Source organism: Pan paniscus, chromosome 6, assembly GCF_029289425.2.
Source record: "Pan paniscus chromosome 6, NHGRI_mPanPan1-v2.0_pri, whole genome shotgun sequence".
Taxonomy (NCBI): Eukaryota; Metazoa; Chordata; class Mammalia; order Primates; family Hominidae; genus Pan; species Pan paniscus.
Genome location: NC_073255.2, coordinates 186034656 through 186053247, shown reverse-complemented (window position 1 = coordinate 186053247; position 18592 = coordinate 186034656). Strand labels below are relative to the sequence as shown.

Genomic DNA, 18592 nt, shown 5'->3' with positions numbered 1-18592 from the left:
AAAGGAGACCAAGACTCTCATGTGGTAGAAAGGGAAGGAATAGCCAACAATCTCCCTCTCTTGAAGTCTTCTTTTTCTGTGTATAGGGGGGAGGGGTGTCAGTGGTGGGCCAGTCCTGAGGTGGTACCTCCTGGTCAGCTCTGTGAGTGACTGTCTCAACTCCTTTTGGCCACATGAAGTTAAAATGCAGGGCTCCTCACATCTTTTGTCCTTAGTATTGAGCCTTAGCCTCAATTCCCAGACACAGGCAAAATGATGCTTGACATCCTGTCACATGATGTTTGCAAGCGATAGACCTAAAACTTGAGGGCACAAAATAGTTCAAAGTAACTCACTGGACAGAAAAAGACATACCAGCAAACATTAACCAAAAGAAAGCTGGAGCATTAATATTACTGGACAAAACAGGCTTTAATGCAAAAAGAGGGATTACTAGGATAAATAAGATCACAATGTTATGAAAAAAATGAGCTTCAATGTTTCTAACAACGTGGACTCAAAATACATAATGCAAAAAACGGCAGAATTACAAAGAAAAAATGGAAAAATCGCAATGGGAGATTTCTACATCTCTCTGTAATTGATAAACAAAAATTAGTAAGGATATAGAAAATTTCAAAAGCATATTCAACTAGTCTTATCCAAATAATTAGAGATTTTGTTCTTTTCAAGTATACATGGAATATTTACAAAAATAGATTGCAAAGCAAATCACAACAAATTCCAAATAACCTATTTTACTCAGGCTACTCTTTAAAACCACAATGCAGTAATCAGAAAGAAATAATAAAATAATATACAAAATGTTTTTAAAAAGAAGAACCATTTACTGAAGAAAATACAAAACACTTTTTGCTAACAATTTAATGCTGTTTTTGAAACAATTCCTATTGTGATAAATTCATAACAAAAATCTGCAGCTGATTACACAATATTCAGTATGAATGTGCAAATATACAGTTGGTAATCTTGTGAGGGGAAAATAAACCAAGAGTATACACAATTATAGGAGTAAATTCATATTAAGCATGTCATTTTATGAAATGAAATATGTACTACTGAGAAACACAAAGGACTGAACTACTGAAAATGCAACAGCATGACTGAATCTCAAAAACAGTATGCTGACTAAAGGAACCTACATACAGAAGAGTGTATATGTATGATTCCATTTCTATGAAAAGGCAAAAGTAATCTACCATGGCAGAACACAGATGCGTGGATTCATCAGAACTCAAAGATTGAAAAAAAACATAAGGAACTTTCTTCAGTAATGAAATGCTTTATATCTTTTTTTTTTTTTTTTTTGAGACACTTTTTGCTCTCTTGCCCAGTCTGGAGAGCAGTGGCATGATCTCGGCTCACTGCAACCTCCACCTCCCAGGTTCAAGCAATTCTCCTGCCTCAGCCTCCAGAGTAGCTGGGACTACAGGCGCCCGCCACCATGCCCAGCTAGTTTTTGTATTTTTAGTAGAGATGGGGTTTCACCATGTTGGCCAGGCTGGTCTCGAACTCCTGACCTCAGGTGATCCACCCGCCTCGGCCTCCCAAAGTGCTAGGATTACAGGCATGAGCCACCATGCCCGACTGAAATGTTTTATATCTTGATGGCAGGTATGGAGTACTTAAGTCTTTGCATTTGTCAAAGCTAGACAAGCCATAAACTTGAAATCTGTGCATTACACTGCATATAAATAATACTTTAATTTAAATAATTTTAATGTTTGTGCAACACTTACCATGAAACATGTTAAAAGACAGGCTGGGAGAAGATATTTGCCATCTGCCCATCTAACAAGGTATTGTGGAGATTATATACATAAACATAAAATGTATGCTAACAACAGTATAAAAGATGGTAGGGATAACCTGCTGTAAGGTTATCACACCACATGTGAAGTGGCATAATTTATGTAGACTGTTAAAAAATTAAAGACGTATATTGTAAAACTGAGGACAACCATTTAAAATTATATGTAACTAGTAAGAGAATGGTGACAAATAGAAATTACTAAAAAATAGAATACTAATATAAAAATAGAATTAAAAAAAAAAAAACCTCAACCCCAAAGCAGGCAGGGGGAGAGAGAGAGAGACAGAGAGAGAGAGGTATCACTGAACACCTGGAACACACAGAAAATAACTAGTAAGATGGTAGATTTAAATGCAATCGTATTAGTAATCACATTAAATGTTTGGTGATATGATTAAGATCCAGAATAGATTTTTAATGAAATACCTATAAGCCAATAAGAAAAAGATCTCACAACAGAAACATTGGCAAATGATATGAAGAGGAAATTCACAGAGGAAGAAACCAAATGTCAGTAAACATGAAAAGATGTCCAACTTCATTAATCAGGGAAATACAAATACAAATTAAAATAATGAGCTACCATTTCACAGTCATCATGTCGGCAAACGTTCTGAGTCCATTATCAGTAAGTATGAGCCAGGATGGGGAAAGAAAAAATTACACGATAATGGGTGTGTAAGTAGGCACCATCCCTTCAGTGAGCAGTTCGGGAAGCCGGGGAAAGATGAAGGTGCTCTTGCCATCCAGAGTCCCATGTCTAGGCGTCTCTAGAGACGCACTTTAGCAGTGCACAATGAGACATGCGTGCAGATGTCGCTGGCAGCAGGTTTGTTCTCATTCCTCTAGGGGGAATGGAACGTAAACTGTAGTTTATGTATTCAATGAAATACTATATTGTGGGTAAAATGAATGAACCAGATATTCTTGTTTAAACATGTCTGTGTCTCAAAAACAAAATGACCCATGGAAAAAAGCAAGTTGCGACAGGATAGGGACTGGATAATATCATTCACATAAAATGTAAAAATACCAAAACCAGTAGTGTGCATTGTTTACGAATGCACACATGTTAAGAAATGCATAAAGACCTGGGTGAGAACTCTAGCCTCCGGGAAGGGAGGGGACAGGATGCATAGCTCTGGCCTTACCTCTATCTGTAACTTTCCTTTTTTTTTTTTTTTTTTTTTTTTTTTTTTTTTGAGACGGAGTCTTGATCTGTCCCCTAGGCTGGAGTGCAGTGGGGCGATCTCGGCTCACTGCAACCTCTGCCTCCCGGGTTCAAGAGATTCTCCTGCCTCAGCCTCCCGAGTAGCTGGGACTACAGGGCCGCGCCACCACGTCCAGCTAATTTTGGTATTTTTAGTAGAGACAGGGTTTCATCACGTTAGCCAGGTTGGTCTCGATCTCTTGACCTCGTGATCTGCCCACCTCAGCCTCCCAAAGTGCTGGGATTACAGGCATGAGCCACCACGTCTGGCCATAACTTTCCATTATCTGAGCTGCCAGCATACTGAGTCCTGTTGCCTTCCAAGACCAGCTCCACTCCTGGGGTTCCATTAGGTAAACACAATGTCCTCTGCTCCCCCCCGCCGTCTTCCCTCACTTAAGTTAGTTCCAGTTGGGCTTCATCGCTAGTAACCAGGACGCCTGCCTATAGTTTCTTCTTTTTTTTTCCTTTTCAATTCATCCCCAGTTCTCGCCACCTCGTAGGTATTCAATTAATACATGTTTAAGTGGACCTGTCCAGGAAGGGGAGTCCTCAACTCTAAGCTCCTGCATTTCTTTTGGGACTTCTCATGGTTACAAAGAGCATTCATTCATACTGTGACTGAGGGTAAACAAGTCGCTGCCCACTCGGCCTCAGTTTCCTCCTAAATGACCCGTCTGGCCACTTCCAGCCCCAGCAGGGTCTGATTCTAGGAATTCGGTCCTTTCATGTCGAAAACAACACTCGGGCATTTCACAAAAGCACCCAACCCCCTGGCTCCCCTTGGAAGCACAGCCCGCGTCCCTGGAACCCGGGCTGCACTGAGCTGGTCACATGAACTCCGGGCTTTCTCTGGTGTGACGGGTTTCTTAGATCCCTTTGTGAGCGCAGGTTTTGAAAGGGAACGACCCCGGGTTCTGGGTGTGAGAGGCGCAGGGGATCGGCGGGAGGAAGGCTGTCGGAGCCAATCAAGCCGCCTCCAGACCCCGGCACGTCGCCTGGGCTGCGCGCTCCGACTGCGCCTCCGCCCGCGCGCCTCCCGGCCTCGCCCGAGGGTGCCTGGGCAGGCGAGGACCCCAGGTGAGAGGCCGGAGGGTCCTGGAGGGTGGGAGGCCCCGGCGGTTCGGCCCGGGCTCCACGACGGGCTGGCCCGGGCTCAGGGCGTGTCCGTCGCCGCCGGGCGGCTCGCTCGACACTGTTCGCTCCTACCGGCTGTAGATGGAGCTGTCTGGGTTCCGGCAGCCTCCGACGAGCCTCGGAGTGTTTCTCTTTAAACGGCCTGAGAGGGACATGCCTCCCAGGATGCAGTTTGTAGCAACATGGCAGCTGCTGTGCAGCTCCCCTGCTGAAGAGGCGCCGGGACGGCAGCGCAGCTCGCAGCCGGGGCCGGGGCCGGAGCTGGGGTCCCAGCCGCGGCCGCAGAGGGGCGGCGCGCGGGCCGGGGGCCGCCGTTGAGGGCCGGGGCCCAGCTCGCCGCCGGGACGCAGCCGGCCGGGCCGCCTGCACAGCCGCGCGCCCCGCTCCGACGCCGCCGCTCGGGCTCCGCGACCCCGCGCCCGCTCGCCCCGCGCGCCCCGAGCAGGCCGGGGCCCGACGGCCGCGCGCGAGCCCCGGCGGGGAAGATAGGGCTGGGCCGGCGCCGCCTGCGGAGAGCGCCGGGCGGCCGGGCCTGCGTGGGGCCGCGCGCAGCAGCGGCGGCGGCAGTAGCGGCGGCGACTCCGGGGGCCCGGGCCGGACAGCGCAGGGCCATGGCCGAGGCGGCCCCGGCTCCTGTGAGGGCGGCCCGCGCGCGCACGGACGCGCGGCCTCGGGGCCCCGGGGACGGCCTGCGTGTCCCGGGCTCGGCGGCCCGGCCTGGGATCTCGGTAAGGGGCAGAAACGCTGCGACGTTGGCGCGGGGGGTGGGGGCGCCCTGGAGGGGCCCGCACGTCTTGACCCGGGCGGTGGGGGAGGGCTACGGGCCTCGCCGCCGTCCGTGCGAGGGAGGCTGCGCTCACGCCCGGCCCGGCACACACGCGGCCCCGAGGTGGGGCGCCCGGAGGCGCGCTCGCTCCCTGCGGGGCCCGCGCTGCGTCCGTCGGGGTAGCCGCCGGCACGTTTTCCGCAGAGCTCGGCCCCGCGGAGCCTTCCCCGGCCCGGGCGCGGCGCTGACGCGGCTCTCCCATTTCGCAGAACGGAGACACTGAGGCACAGACACCTGGCGGCGACCCGCCCTGCCGGCCCCAAGGTCACGTAGCAAGGCATCCGTGGCACGGTGCGGCAGCCCCAGAAAGGCCTGCCCAGAGGGCTGCGGGCCTGGACGGGGAGGGGGTGGCTCTGGCGGCGGCCGCCCCTGGGTGAGGGGCTGGGCCGCCCTGGCAGCGGACGCGGCCCGTCGGGGGCGGCGGGGGAGGCCGAGCAGCGCCCAGCTGGGCATCTCCGCGGTGGGAGCAGGTGACCCTCTGAGCTCCAGCCTCTGCCTCCGGCCTCTGCGTCTGGAAGGTCGCAGGCTAAACTTTGAGTGCCCTGACAGATGGTGTCTGGGGAGTAAGCTTCTCAGGGGTTGGGGGCTGATGTTCCTCTTCAGGGAGACACTTAAAAAATCATCCCTCAGATCCTCCCGCAGACCTGCTCTTTGAGACGCCCTGGCCGTGCTAGTGAGAGGATTACTGCATGGGAGTCAGTGCCTTTGAGCCTCAGTTTCCTATTGTGTACACAGGAAGGAGGCAGGATATATAGCTTTCTAAAAAGCCTCCCAATTCTTTAATTAAAAAAAAAAAAACTCTTGAGAAAATAAAATCAAACGAAGATGTTTACATGCCTTACTCTGGGCTCAGGCCTTCGGGGCCCTTGAATGGTATATAATGCTGGGTGAACCGTACTGGGTCATTCAAAAAAATGCCATGACTTTCTTAATAAGTCAGATACTGTGGTTATGGATGCTTCTGCTAATGTGGCATGAATCCTGGAGACTCCGTCCACTCCTGATCCGTCGGGGAAGGAGGGACCGTTAAATCCTACAAATATGGTTCAGAAGAATTCTCCCTCCAACCCCCTACCAGCAATTTGAGAATTTGAGCTTATTCGTTTTAGATATATTTACAGCTCCCTCCCTCTCTTTGGTCATTTCTTTCTGCTTAGGGTAAGATAAGCGGCAGGTTTACCGGGATGGATGAAATTATAGCAAAGGGCTTTTATTTGGGAGGCGAGGGAGGGAACACCCTCCTGTGGCCCCTCTACAGTCCTCCAAATCCGGAAATGGAGAGAGACAGTCTAATAATAGCAAAGAAATAGTATTTTCCTTTGAGCTCTGATTCGTCTAGCTGGTAAAGATGCCTTGGTCTGCTGGCTCTGTTTACTATACTGGAGGGTTTTGTTTTGTTTCGTTGTTTCAGTTAAACCTCTGCATTACTCAGAGAGACTAACTTGCTCCCCAGGGATTTTTTCCCCTTCTTCTTTCTAGTGCTAGGCAGATACCCTAATCTCCCTCTAAGGCAAGGGCTGTAATGTGCCTATTGTGTTGCGTTAGGCAGTCACTTTCCCTGAGAGCCAGGCGCCTAGCCTCGAGGGCCCCCAGCGCTTCCTTCACAGGGAGTGAAGAGTTGAGAGGTGGCTTAGCTGTTGATGAGCCTGCAGGTTTAGGGGTCTGTGAGTTCCTTGAAGATGTTTGCAAAATTCTGTGTATGTGCCCTTGTGTCTTTTTTGAGGACAAGAACCCAAAACTTTCATTAGGTTTTCAAAGAGGTCCCTGACCCCAACTTAAATGATAATATCTCTAAAGGCAAGGCCTTCCTCCCCACCTCTCCCAACCCTATCAAATCTGCCACAGGTCTTTGTGTATAAATAATATCCAGGCCTCGGGATTTTAGAGGTAAAAAGGATTCAGAGCACACACCTGCCTGGCCAGCTGCCTCAGTTGACAGTTAAGGCCTCAAGGTAGCCTGCAGGCTGTGGAACCAGACCACTGGGTGACCTGGGGCAAGTTGCTTGGCCTCTCCTGTCCCCAGTGTCTTCCTGTACTAAGTATGGATAGTAACTCTAGTAGTACCTGTTTCATAGATTTTGTGAGGATTAAATGAGATAATCCTTTAAAATGCTTAACACAGCTCATGGCACATAATAAATGCTGGATAATTGTTAGCCATTCTCAGCTGATTAGCGCTCATGTCTGGTTCGCGGCAGAGGCTATTAGACGATACTATCTCAAAAACCTTTTGTGAATAGGATCTTGAATATTCAATCCGTGGCTTAAAAGTGTGATGCTGTCACAGTTAAGTCACCTATAAATGAACCAATAAAAGAAAAAAAGCTGTAGAAGATATGGAATTGCTTTAGATAAGTCTCTGATAGGTGACTAAAGGAACGTCATTATTTATCCTAATAATTTTTTTGTAACTCAACAATTTACTCTTCAGCCGGCATTTATCGAACACATACTATATGTCAGACTGAACACTGGGGCTCTGCCAATTTTCAACGGAAGAAAATTGAAATTTTAATTAAAGACCACTTGGATATAGAGCATAGTGACTGAGCAGATTGACTGAAGGAAGATGATGAGGGAGTGGACAGAAATTGTTACAGGAGAAATTGTGTTAGGTTCCAATAAAGATACCGATGATCTAGGTAAATACATAACTAGTTACTCACAGAAGATCGTGGCTTCGCCTCCCCAGTGATTCAAGAATTCTCTCAATGTGAGTATGGCAGGGTGAGGAACAAGGAGAGCGTGGGTCATTGAGATCCCAGAAGGACTCCAAGTCTTTATGTTGGTCTAGTCCCCCCAAATCTGGATACAAGTCACCAGTCCAGCTGACTTCTGCTCTACTTCCCCATCCTTCCAGGCCTCACTGCTTCCTCATTCCCCATGTCGGAAACCCCAGGGTGGAACCCAGACCACCTGAGCACACCTGCTGCAATGGACCGCTGCCCACTCCTAGGAGTGGTTGAATTGCCTGCCTTCACCTGCCTCGATGTCTCGCTCTGCTTATAGCAGAAGCCAGGCCAGAATACCCAGAAGCCCGTTCAGCCTCTACAGCAGGGGCCGGGCACATAGAAGATGTTTCCAAGTCAAACATACATATACCATACTGACTCATTGAGATGAGTCTGCAATGCAACTGTTATCAAAGAGTAAGAGTCTGGGAAACTTCAGATAATGTCATGTCCTCACTTTTGGACCGAGCGAAGGACAGAACCCAGGGCACCACAAAGGCCTAATGCTGGTAGAAGTGGTGGTGGCTGGATGCCAAGTCCACCTTCCAGTTAAGAACATTAACAGTTCTGGCCCCTGCTGGTGAGACCCCCACCCCTGCTGGGAGATGTGGGATAGTAAGTGCTTGGCTTTTACAAAATTCTGCTCTTTTGTTTCTCAAAGTTTTATGTTCAGTGCTTCAACAACTCAGGGAGGTAGTGTGTGTGTCAGATATTATTATCCTCGTTTTACGGATGAGGACACAGGACACTAAGAACAGAGAGGTCAAACGACCAATCCAGAGTGACACAGGTGGCAATAGGTGTAGACAGGGCCAAAAGCTCTAACAGGAGTCCAGCACCCTTCCGCTCTCCCACACTGCTGTTCGTAAGGTACCCGTGCAATGTATGTTGTGAAAAAGGAGATGGCTCTGTAAGAAACAAAAGGTAGCATAATCATGTTTCATTTGCGGTTCATAATAGTGTTATAATTGATGTCTAAATTGGTGCTGTGGTCTCTAGAAGAGATTCACATATGAGGGGCACATATTATTGCTACCAAACGGAAGCACTTTTTATGTGTATACTTGTCTTTGGGATTTATTTTGCTAGCTGGAGACTGTGGCCTTCAATCCTCTTCCTTTCTTCCATGAACACAGGTTCAGCAGCTGGACATGGAGAACCAACGCTCATCACCTCTGTCGTTCCCCAGTGTTCCACAAGAAGAAACCTTACGTCAGGCCCCGGCTGGACTCCCCCGAGAAACTCTGTTCCAATCCCGCATTCTTCCTCCCAAAGAAATTCCTTCTTTGTCTCCCACCATTCCCCGTCAAGGCTCCCTGCCCCAAACTTCCAGTGCTCCCAAGCAAGAGACTTCTGGCCGGATGCCACATGTGCTCCAGAAGGGACCCTCACTCCTGTGTTCTGCCGCTTCTGAGCAAGAGACTTCTCTCCAGGGCCCCCTGGCTTCCCAGGAAGGGACCCAGTATCCACCCCCAGCTGCTGCTGAACAAGAAGTCTCCCTTCTCTCCCACTCCCCCCACCACCAGGAAGCCCCCGTTCACTCCCCTGAAGCTCCTGAGAAAGACCCCCTGACCCTTTCCCCAACAGTTCCCGAGACTGACATGGACCCGCTGCTCCAGAGCCCGGTTTCCCAAAAGGACACCCCTTTCCAGATCTCTTCTGCAGTCCAGAAGGAACAGCCGCTCCCCACGGCAGAGATCACCCGCTTGGCTGTGTGGGCTGCCGTCCAAGCAGTGGAGAGGAAGCTGGAGGCCCAGGCCATGAGGCTACTGACCCTGGAAGGCAGGACGGGGACAAATGAAAAGAAGATAGCCGACTGCGAGAAGACAGCCGTGGAGTTCGCGAACCATCTGGAGAGCAAGTGGGTCGTGTTGGGGACCCTGCTGCAGGAGTATGGGCTGCTGCAGAGGCGGCTGGAGAACATGGAGAACCTGCTGAAAAACAGAAATTTCTGGATCCTGCGGCTACCCCCCGGCAGCAATGGAGAAGTTCCCAAGGTAAGCACATCCCAACTGGGGCTTCCCAAGGAAGTGATCTGAATTGGAGTGTGGTTTAGGAATGTAGTGTAATATGAAAGAAAGGGGTGGTTGATAAAGGAAAAAATACAGTGATCCCAGTTGCTAGGACATGCCAAAATCAAATGATTTCTCCTGTTGATGAGAGTATAGGCTAGTACAGAAATGCCCCTGGGATTGGGGATTGTCAGTTTGGAAGGGTGTTCAGCAGAGCTGTCCATGGTGTGAGAGACTACGAAGGCAAAGCGAAGGCCGATGAGAGCCGTGGAGAGGCTTTACCATCAGTCACTGAGGGTGCATTAGCTTCACAGTTGCAGCAGAGGAAGGAGCTTGGGTTAAACATCACAAGGATCTGTCCCGCTCCACATTTTTATGAGTTCACTTATAAGCCATGTTAGTGCCAGGAAAACTGATTTCAAGATGTTTCCTTTCAAAAGCTAGAGAAGTTAGGTTTCCATATTATTTTCCAGAAGGTTCTGAAAGAGCTTGAGCGTGGACTGGCTTGCTTTCTCTTCTTCAGTGCTGCTGCCCCCTTTCACAGCCATATGTAGGGAGAAAACAGACTCTGTTCTCTAGCCCGGTATGTCTCAAATGTTACTGTGCACATGGATCTCCCCGGGATCTTACTGAATGCAGAAGCTATTTAGTAGGTCTAAGGTGGGGTTGGAGAGTCCGAATTTCTAGCAAGTTACCTGGTAGCACCATTGCTGCTGGTCCACAGACCATGCTTTAGAGCTGCAAGAATTATATCCTGAAGGGGAGGAAAAGGATCCGACAAGACAGGTCCCTCACTCTTTGGGGCCAGGACAGTGGCCAGACTTCTAGAAAAGTCCTAGGTGAAGGCCCAGAGCCAGGAGTTTGGGCCTTGGGATTGGCCAGCCGTGGGCCTGTCACTGCCTTCCAGCGGGTCTGAGCCGAGTTGTTGTGTGGTTTCAGGTCCCTGTCACATTTGATGATGTTGCTGTGCACTTCTCGGAGCAGGAGTGGGGAAACCTGTCTGAGTGGCAGAAGGAGCTCTACAAGAACGTGATGAGGGGCAACTACGAGTCCCTGGTTTCCATGGGTAAGGAGAAGCCTTCGCTCGCTGGGGGCTGCCTGGACGCCAGCTCAAGGTGCATTCATAAACTTAGGGAGTTCTGAACCCCAGCAGAGCCAATAGTTGCAAGCAAGGAGAACAGAGTTGTAGAGATCACAACAAGTTAAAGCAAACGCCCTCATATACCCACACTCATCAGTGCGGCCCAGGCCAGAATGGCTTGTAAATTGAGACCCCACTCTCAGAGAAGCTGCTGGGGCAAGGAGGAGGAGAAAGACCTAGACATCAGTGGTCTCTCCGTCATCATATTTTTCCCCATGGGGACCCCTTTTTAAATAAATTAGTTTGTCCAGCAAACTATTATTAAGGAAGGAAAAAAGAATGAAAGGAAAGTGTGCTGAGTGTCTCCCGTGTACCAGCCACATTTGAGGTGCTGTACAAGTATCATCTCCTTGGACCTGCACAGCCAAGATGTTGGGGAGGCTAAGACAGGTGTTCACACTCCTGTTTGATGATTCAGGTGCCTGAACACTGAGGCTGTGATCAGGGAGGTTAAATGCTTATTTCATGGAGATCTGCCTTACCCCGAAGTCTGTAGATTCTTGTGATTTTAATTAAGAATATTTAAGGATGAAAACCTGGAAAAATATACTTTACTTACATATATATGTGTGTGTGTATATATATCTGTTTCTCTGATATGGAGAACTTTTTGGGTATATACAAAAAACGTTATCTTAAACATTTAAATGTGTTGTCACATAGAAACTTTGATTCCAGCTAGAATTGATAATTTTATACATACCTTTCCATAGGATACATTCCCTTCCTTTTAAAATTCTTTTTTCTTTTTTTGATTGTGTTTTTTAATTGTGAAAATTCAACAATTTAAATGATTTATATAATTAAGAGCAACCACCACCCATTCACCAGTACCACTCCCCAGAGGTAACCACCATGAACACTTTGGCCTGTGTTCTCTCTCATCTTTTTTTGCATGTGCAGATATAAGCATGATACATGCACTGAGGCACATGCAGTTTGGGGTTTGCACAGAGGGGCCCGTTTACTTATTTTGCCTAATGTAGGGGGATAGAGAGTGTTCCATGTCAGCACACGTAGGACTCCTTGGAAAGACAGTGCAGTGTTCCACGTGAACCATTAGGGCTTTTGACCTGTCTGCTGTTGCTGAAGAGTAGGTTGACGGTTACAAAGTGTTATGATAAACATTTCTGTGTATTTGTGCACTTCTGTGTGTTACAGTAGGACAGATACTAAGAAGTGGGATTGCCAAGTAAACAGGATGCACATTTATAGTTTTATGGCTACTGCCTGGTGCCCTCCAGAAGGCTGAGCCAGTTGATATTTCTGCAAGGGTGTGTGAAAATGCCACTTCATACCCTGGCCTGAGCTGATGTTCTTCTATTTTAAATATTAGCCTTTTTTATAGGTGAAAAATGATACCTTATTTATTTATTTAATTTTTTTTTTTTTTTTTTGAGACAGAGTCTCGCTCTGTTGCCCAGGCTGGAGTGCAGTGGCACGATCTGGGCTCACTGCAAGCTCCGCCTCCCAGGTTCATGCCATTCTCCTACCTCAGCCTCCCGAGTAGCTGGGACTACAGGCACCTTCCACTGCTCCTGGCTAATTTTTTTTTGTATTTTTAGTAGAGACAGGGTTTCACCGTGTCAGCCAGGATGGTCTTGATTTCCTGACCTTGTGATCCAGCCACCTCGGCCTCCCAAAGTGCTGGGATTACAGGCGTGAGCCACACGCCCAGCCTACTTCATTTATTTAAATATGTATTCTTTGATGATTAGTGAACTTGTGCATCTTTTTTTGTTTGTTTGTTTCTTTGTTTTTGAGACGGAGTCTCGCTCTGTTGCCCAAGCTAGAGTGCAGTGGCGCAATCTCGGCTCACTGCAAGCTCCGCCTCCTGGGTTCACACTATTCTCCTGCCTCAGCCTCCCGAGTAGCTGGGACTACAGGTGCCCACCACCGTGCCCAGCTAATTTTTTGTATTTTTAGTAGAGACGGGGTTTCACCATGTTAGCCAGGATGGTCTCGATCTCCTGACCTTGTGATCCGCCCGCCTCGGCCTCCCAAAGTGCTGGGATTACAGGCGTGAGCCACTGCGCCCGGTGAACTTGTGCATCTTTTTATATATTTATTGGCCATTCATATTTCTTCTATGAATTACCTATTTATAGCTTTGCAATTTTACTAGTTATAGAAGTTCTTTATATATAACTATGGATATTAACCCTTTGCCATATGTCAAACATGTATATATATGTATAATATTTCCTCCAAGTTTCTTCATCTTTTAACTTTATTTCCAAAGAACTGCAAACTCATTTTATGTAAGAAAATCTATCGATATTTTATGGCTTTTAGATTTTTATCAGGATTAGTTTTTTGTTTTTTTCTTTTTTTTGAGACGGAGTTTCACTCTTGTTGCCCAGGCTGGAGTGCAGTGTGCGATCTTGGCTCACTGCAACCTCTGCCTCCCAGGTTCAAGTGATTCTCCTGCCTCAGCCTCCCGAGTAGCTGGGATTACAGGCATCCGCCACCACGCCTGGCTAATTTTTTGCATTTTTAGTAGACATGGGGTTTCACCATGTTGACCAGGCTGGTCCCGAACTCCTGACCTCAGGTGATGCGTCTGCCTCAGCCTCCCAATGTGCTGGGATTACAGGTGTGAGCCACTGCACCCGGCCAGGATTAGTTTTTTACCTTACCAAATTTCAAATATCTTCTGCCTTTATCATGAAAACCTGGGCAGGTTTTGACTACCTCTGAGCAACATGATCCCTCTACCCCCCGCCACACACACACACCCACACCCCCACACCCACAGGGGGCTCTTGGGAAAAGAGGGGGAGACTTGGTGGTTTTCCGTTGTGGTCTCCAGTCGAGGAGCTGCTCCTGGAATCACGTGCCCACAGATGATACCTTAACAACATCCAGTGCAACCTCATCCCAGAGCATATTTTTTTTCCCTTTCTTCTGCCTAGACTATGCAATTTCCAAACCAGACCTCATGTCACAGATGGAGCGCGGGGAGCGGCCCACCATGCAGGAGCAGGAAGACTCTGAGGAGGGCGAAACGCCGACAGATCCCAGTGCTGGTGAGTGGCTAAGGGTGATCTGCAGCTCTGCATTCTAGATCTTTCAGTACTCAGGAAGCCCCAGCATGAGGCAGCACAATCCAAGGTAGGCCCTGCCAGGATATGTTAGCAGGAAGGAGGCCCGCAGGTGCCAGGACCTGCTTTGGAGTGCCATGATCACCAGTGGCCCAACTTGTTGATTAATAGGAATGCCGTTGGGTTCACTGTCTCAGGAATTTTTTGACATGACCAAGTGTCACCTCACTCTCTGTAGGAAATAAAGCAAGAAACTCAAAGAAAGGCAGTCCCTTGTCAAGTAGTCATTAGTGCTTAAAATTCCTGGAACTTCCGAGAAAAGGGCCACATCCCTGAGTCCTGCAGGTGGTCAGTGGAGGGATAAGGGGCAGGCATGGAGTTTACCAGAAACATCCTACATGCACAGCTTCAGCAGGACAGCATGTAGGTGGAGTCAGCAGATATGCACCCAGCGAGACTGACCAGAGGCCGTGTGGCTCATGTGCACACTCTGGTGTGAGGCTGACTGTATCTGAGTATAGTTTTTCTGCTTACTGGGGGTGGGATTTCAGTTGCTTGATCTTTTCAGAGTCTCAGTTTCCTCATCTATAAAATAGAACTGGCACTAATATCTAACTGTAGGGCCTGGCACAGTGATTGGCACATAGCAGTGGCTCAGTATGCACCAGCCGCTGTTGGTGTGCCTGGAGGTCGCCCCATTCACAGCAGCTGGGTCAGTGGCTCACACACTCACACTGCAGGCGCTCTTGTGGTGCATGGTTGCTCTCTGAAGCCCCTGCTTTGGAACTGCCCTTGGACTTGCATCACTTATCTTGATGGTCATCAGCAGAAGCTGATCCTTGTCCTTTGTGGGCAGGTGTGGCGTGTGAACATAGCTGAGAGTTACTGGCGATCATGTCTGCTGAAAGAGGATGATCCACCTGGAGAACTCTGTTTGGGGCCAACAGCCAGGTCTTGTTAGGAACTAATGTCGTTGATTTGGGGACCTATCAACTGGCTCCAAGCAGATGTTCTAGGAACATGGGAGTAATGTTGGCCCCATGTACTGAGTGGGAAGGTGACTTCTGGGAGAGACAGAACCCTGTAAAAATACAAGTGCTGGCATGTCCCAGAGAAATCCAGTGGTGTCACTTTCTATGGATTTGCCTAAAATTTAACTCGAGGAGAGGGGCTAATCCTGAGTTCATTCTGGCAGACAGAAAAGAGGAATTTAAAAATTGATGAGGATGAGGGATTGGTGACAGTGTGGCACATGGCAGGGTGAACTTTTGGTTGAGGAAAATCAGTCTGAACCTTAAAGGTTTGAGTGGCCACATCCAAAAGCAAAGGTCAAGTAGAAATAGATTCTAGGTGGAAGAAATGAGAAAGAAGTGTTGCGAGGCAGAGAATGAGAAGTCAGGAGAGATGATTTGTGGTTAAAATCCTAAAATACAGTCTGCTGTCCCAACGGGGCCTTGCGGTTCAGGTGCTGCTCTCATAGAATTTTCTTGGAAGGGCTGGATGCAAGAGCATGGATCCCCTTTCTCTGTCTGCTTTTCCCTGCCTCATCACAGATGGCCTCCCACAGAATGGGGCCAGAATTGAAAAGCAAATAACCCAAATCCATTCAGTCCTGGGCTGGGTTTGTTCTGACACATGCACATCCACAGGAGCTTCTGCTGGAAGAAGCGGCCTCACGGAGGCCTCCTTGTGTGGCTGAAATGTGTCATTTGTTCCAGTCACCATCTCCAGGCCCTGGGAGTCTGCAGTGGGAGGACAGGGGAGGACATAGGTACCGCTGCCCCTCAGAGTGGGCCGCACACTCGCACCTCTGTGCTAAACCAAAGGCCCCGGCCTCGCCATTGCAGGCTGGTTCTACAAAACTGCAGGTATCAGAGCCGTAGCACTCCAGTGGTAACCTGTCCATCCAAGCGCCTTCTCCTTTTGCAGAATGGCAGCAAATCCAGCCATGGGCCAGACCAAAAGTATGAGACAAAGGGGTAAAAGTCCAGAAAATTGAGACTTCTCATAATTCCAAATATACCAAACATGACAATTTTATGAATTGGCTAAGTAAATTCATTCAATAAACTATCATTTAATGGTTGGCTTCCCAAGGGCAAAGAGATGCAAAGATGATTCAGATGTCAACCCTCCAAATACTCAGAACAGGGGCTCCCATTCATTCACAGCCCTGGAAGGGTGGCCATGGAGGCCAGAGAAGCCAGGCACCATCTTCACCTAGCAAATTGGCAAAGAGTAAAGCGAACCAGAAGGCATGGCTGAAATCTGTGTGCTCAGACATTGCCACTCAGAGGGTTCATCATTTCAGTCTCTCAAGAAAGCAATTTGATGCTTTCTAGTCTGAAAATATATATGTATTCTTTACTATATATATATAGTTATATATATAACTATATATATATAACTATATAACTATAACTATATAACTATATGTATAACTATATACATACATATATATAACTATATATAGTTATACATATATACATATATACGTATGTATAACTATATATAGTTATATATATATATATATATAGTTTTGTTTTGTTTTTGAGATGGAGCCTCACTTTGTTGCCCAGGCTGGAGTGCAGTGGCGTGATCTCTGCTCACTGCAACCTCCCACCTCCTGGTTCAAGCAATTCTCTTGCCTCAGCCTCCTGAGTAGCTGGGATTACAGGTGTGTGCCACCACGACCAGCTAATTTTTGTACTTTTCTTTAGTAGAGATGAGGTTTCACCGTGTTGGTCAGGCTGCTCATGAACTCCTAATCTCAAGTGATCCTCCTGCCTCAGCCTCCCAAAGTGTTGGGATTAAAGGCATGAACCACTGCACCTGGCTTATTTTTAAGTATATTTTAAATATTTTAAATGTTCTTACATTTGACCTAATAATTTACTTCCTGAGAGTCTAGCAGGAAAAAGAATCCAAAATATAGATTAAGATGTACAAATACAAATCACAGTATGATAGACTATTACACACTAAAATCACATTTATGAAGAGTTTTGAAACCATAAGTTTCACTCATATGTTTATTTAGTTCATCAGATCTCCTTGGTAGCAGGTACTGTGTCAAGAACTATATTAACCCTGAGGCCCTTGCCCTCAGACTTAACTCCTGTGGAGCGACTGACATTAACAACCAAAACACCCCCCACAGATGAAAGCACGGGCACCAGCTGTGACAAAGCTGAGACGCAGAGCATCCAGGGCTGCGAGACACACGACAGGAAGGTGCCCTTGAGTTTGGGAAGTCAGAAAGGCCTCTTGGAGGACGTGGAATTTCTAGTGGAAACCTGAAGACTAAGTAGGGCTCTGGTTGCTCCGTAGAGAACTCACTGCAGGGGGGATGGTCTGGAAGCTAGGAGACTACTTGCAGGTTCTTTCTGCCTTCCAGGTAGGAAACCTTGGCATCGCCCTGAGAGAGAAGTGGCTGTTGTCAAGATATATTCTGGCAGTGGACTAGGAAGGACTTAGGGATTGGTGGGTGTTGAATAGGAGGGCTGGGGAGGTGCTAAGGATGGCCCCCAGGCCTCTGGCTTAAGTAAGAGTAGAGGGAGGGTAATGTAAGGTTCAGATTTGGAGAAACACTGAGAATTCCGTTTTGAACACATTAGGTTTGAGATCCCTGTGAGACATCAAAGAGCAGGTGTTGAGAAAGCAGCTGAATAAAGGAGTCTGGAGTTCAGAACTGAGGTCTGAGCTAGAGACATCTGGCCTTGGCACATTTGGACATTTGGGTGTCGGCAGCAGAGTTAGATTAGGTTGCTCAGTCTGTAGAGGGGGAAGAGAGGAGAACACAAGCCATGCCCTGCAGAACCCTGGCTTTTGGGGCAGATTCGGGGATTTGGAATATGTTGTTCATGATGGGGCCCAGATGTTAGTATTTTTTAGCTTCCAAGGTGATTTTCATCTGCAGCCAGGGTGGAAAACCACTGTTGTAGGATTTGGAAAAAGAAGGAGCCAGAGGAATCAAAGGAAACGGAAAGAGTGGCCAGAAAGGTAGCAGGAAAATTAGGATACTGCCTTGTTGGGTATTTCTAGAGAAGAATGTTTCCAGAAGGAGAGAGTATGCCCAACCGTGTTGTATTCTGCTGTGTGGTTTAGGAACAGGAAGACTAAAAAGTGTCCATTGGATTGCAAGCTAAAAATCATCAGTGACCTTAGGAAGACAAACGTTGGTACCTTAGTGGAGGTGGCAGCCTGATAGTCAGTGGGTGAGGAGCAGGTGGGAGGCGAGGAAGTAGAGATGGCAGGTGCTGACAGTCATTTCAAGAAGTGTAGCTGTGGGGGAGTGGAAATATGGGACAGTTGGGGGGATTCTTGTTTGCCTAAGATGGGGATCGCTAAAGCTTGTTTGAAATGTTAATGGGAATGATCCAGTTGATAGGAGGATTAAGGATGTAGAAGTGGGAAATGTAACTATAGTGAGGTCAATGATGTAAGCAAAAGTAGATTAAAAAAAACTGGATGGAAACATACCAAAGCCATATTTCTCTATGTTTTTTAAAATGTTCTGATGTGAGCATATATTACTTCTTATTCAGTAAAAATATATTTTTTAAAACAGTACACAATGAAAGATTGAGTTGAGCAGGGCAGATTGAACATGTATTCATTCCCACCTTCCCAAATCCTTCCTTTTTTTTTTTTGAGATGGAGTTTCGCTCTTGTTGC

At 47.7% G+C, this 18592-nt stretch overlaps 1 protein-coding gene across 2 annotated transcripts in view; it reads left to right on the top strand.

The window, feature by feature from the left end:
* The first annotated feature begins 3972 nt into the window (after nucleotides 1–3972).
* Nucleotides 3973–18592, top strand: part of ZNF777 (zinc finger protein 777) — a 29442-nt gene continuing 14822 nt past the window's right edge. The window contains exons 1-4 of one of the 2 annotated variants that reach the window (XM_034965183.2): nucleotides 3973–4103; nucleotides 8855–9715; nucleotides 10670–10796; nucleotides 13787–13900. In XM_034965183.2, the coding sequence (XP_034821074.2) occupies nucleotides 8870–9715; nucleotides 10670–10796; nucleotides 13787–13900 (1087 nt within the window). In that variant the 5' untranslated portion in view covers nucleotides 3973–4103; nucleotides 8855–8869. Of the gene's footprint in view, nucleotides 4104–4720; nucleotides 4889–8854; nucleotides 9716–10669; nucleotides 10797–13786; nucleotides 13901–18592 lie in introns of those variants that run through there. The other variant, XM_034965182.4, reaches the window with a different exon arrangement.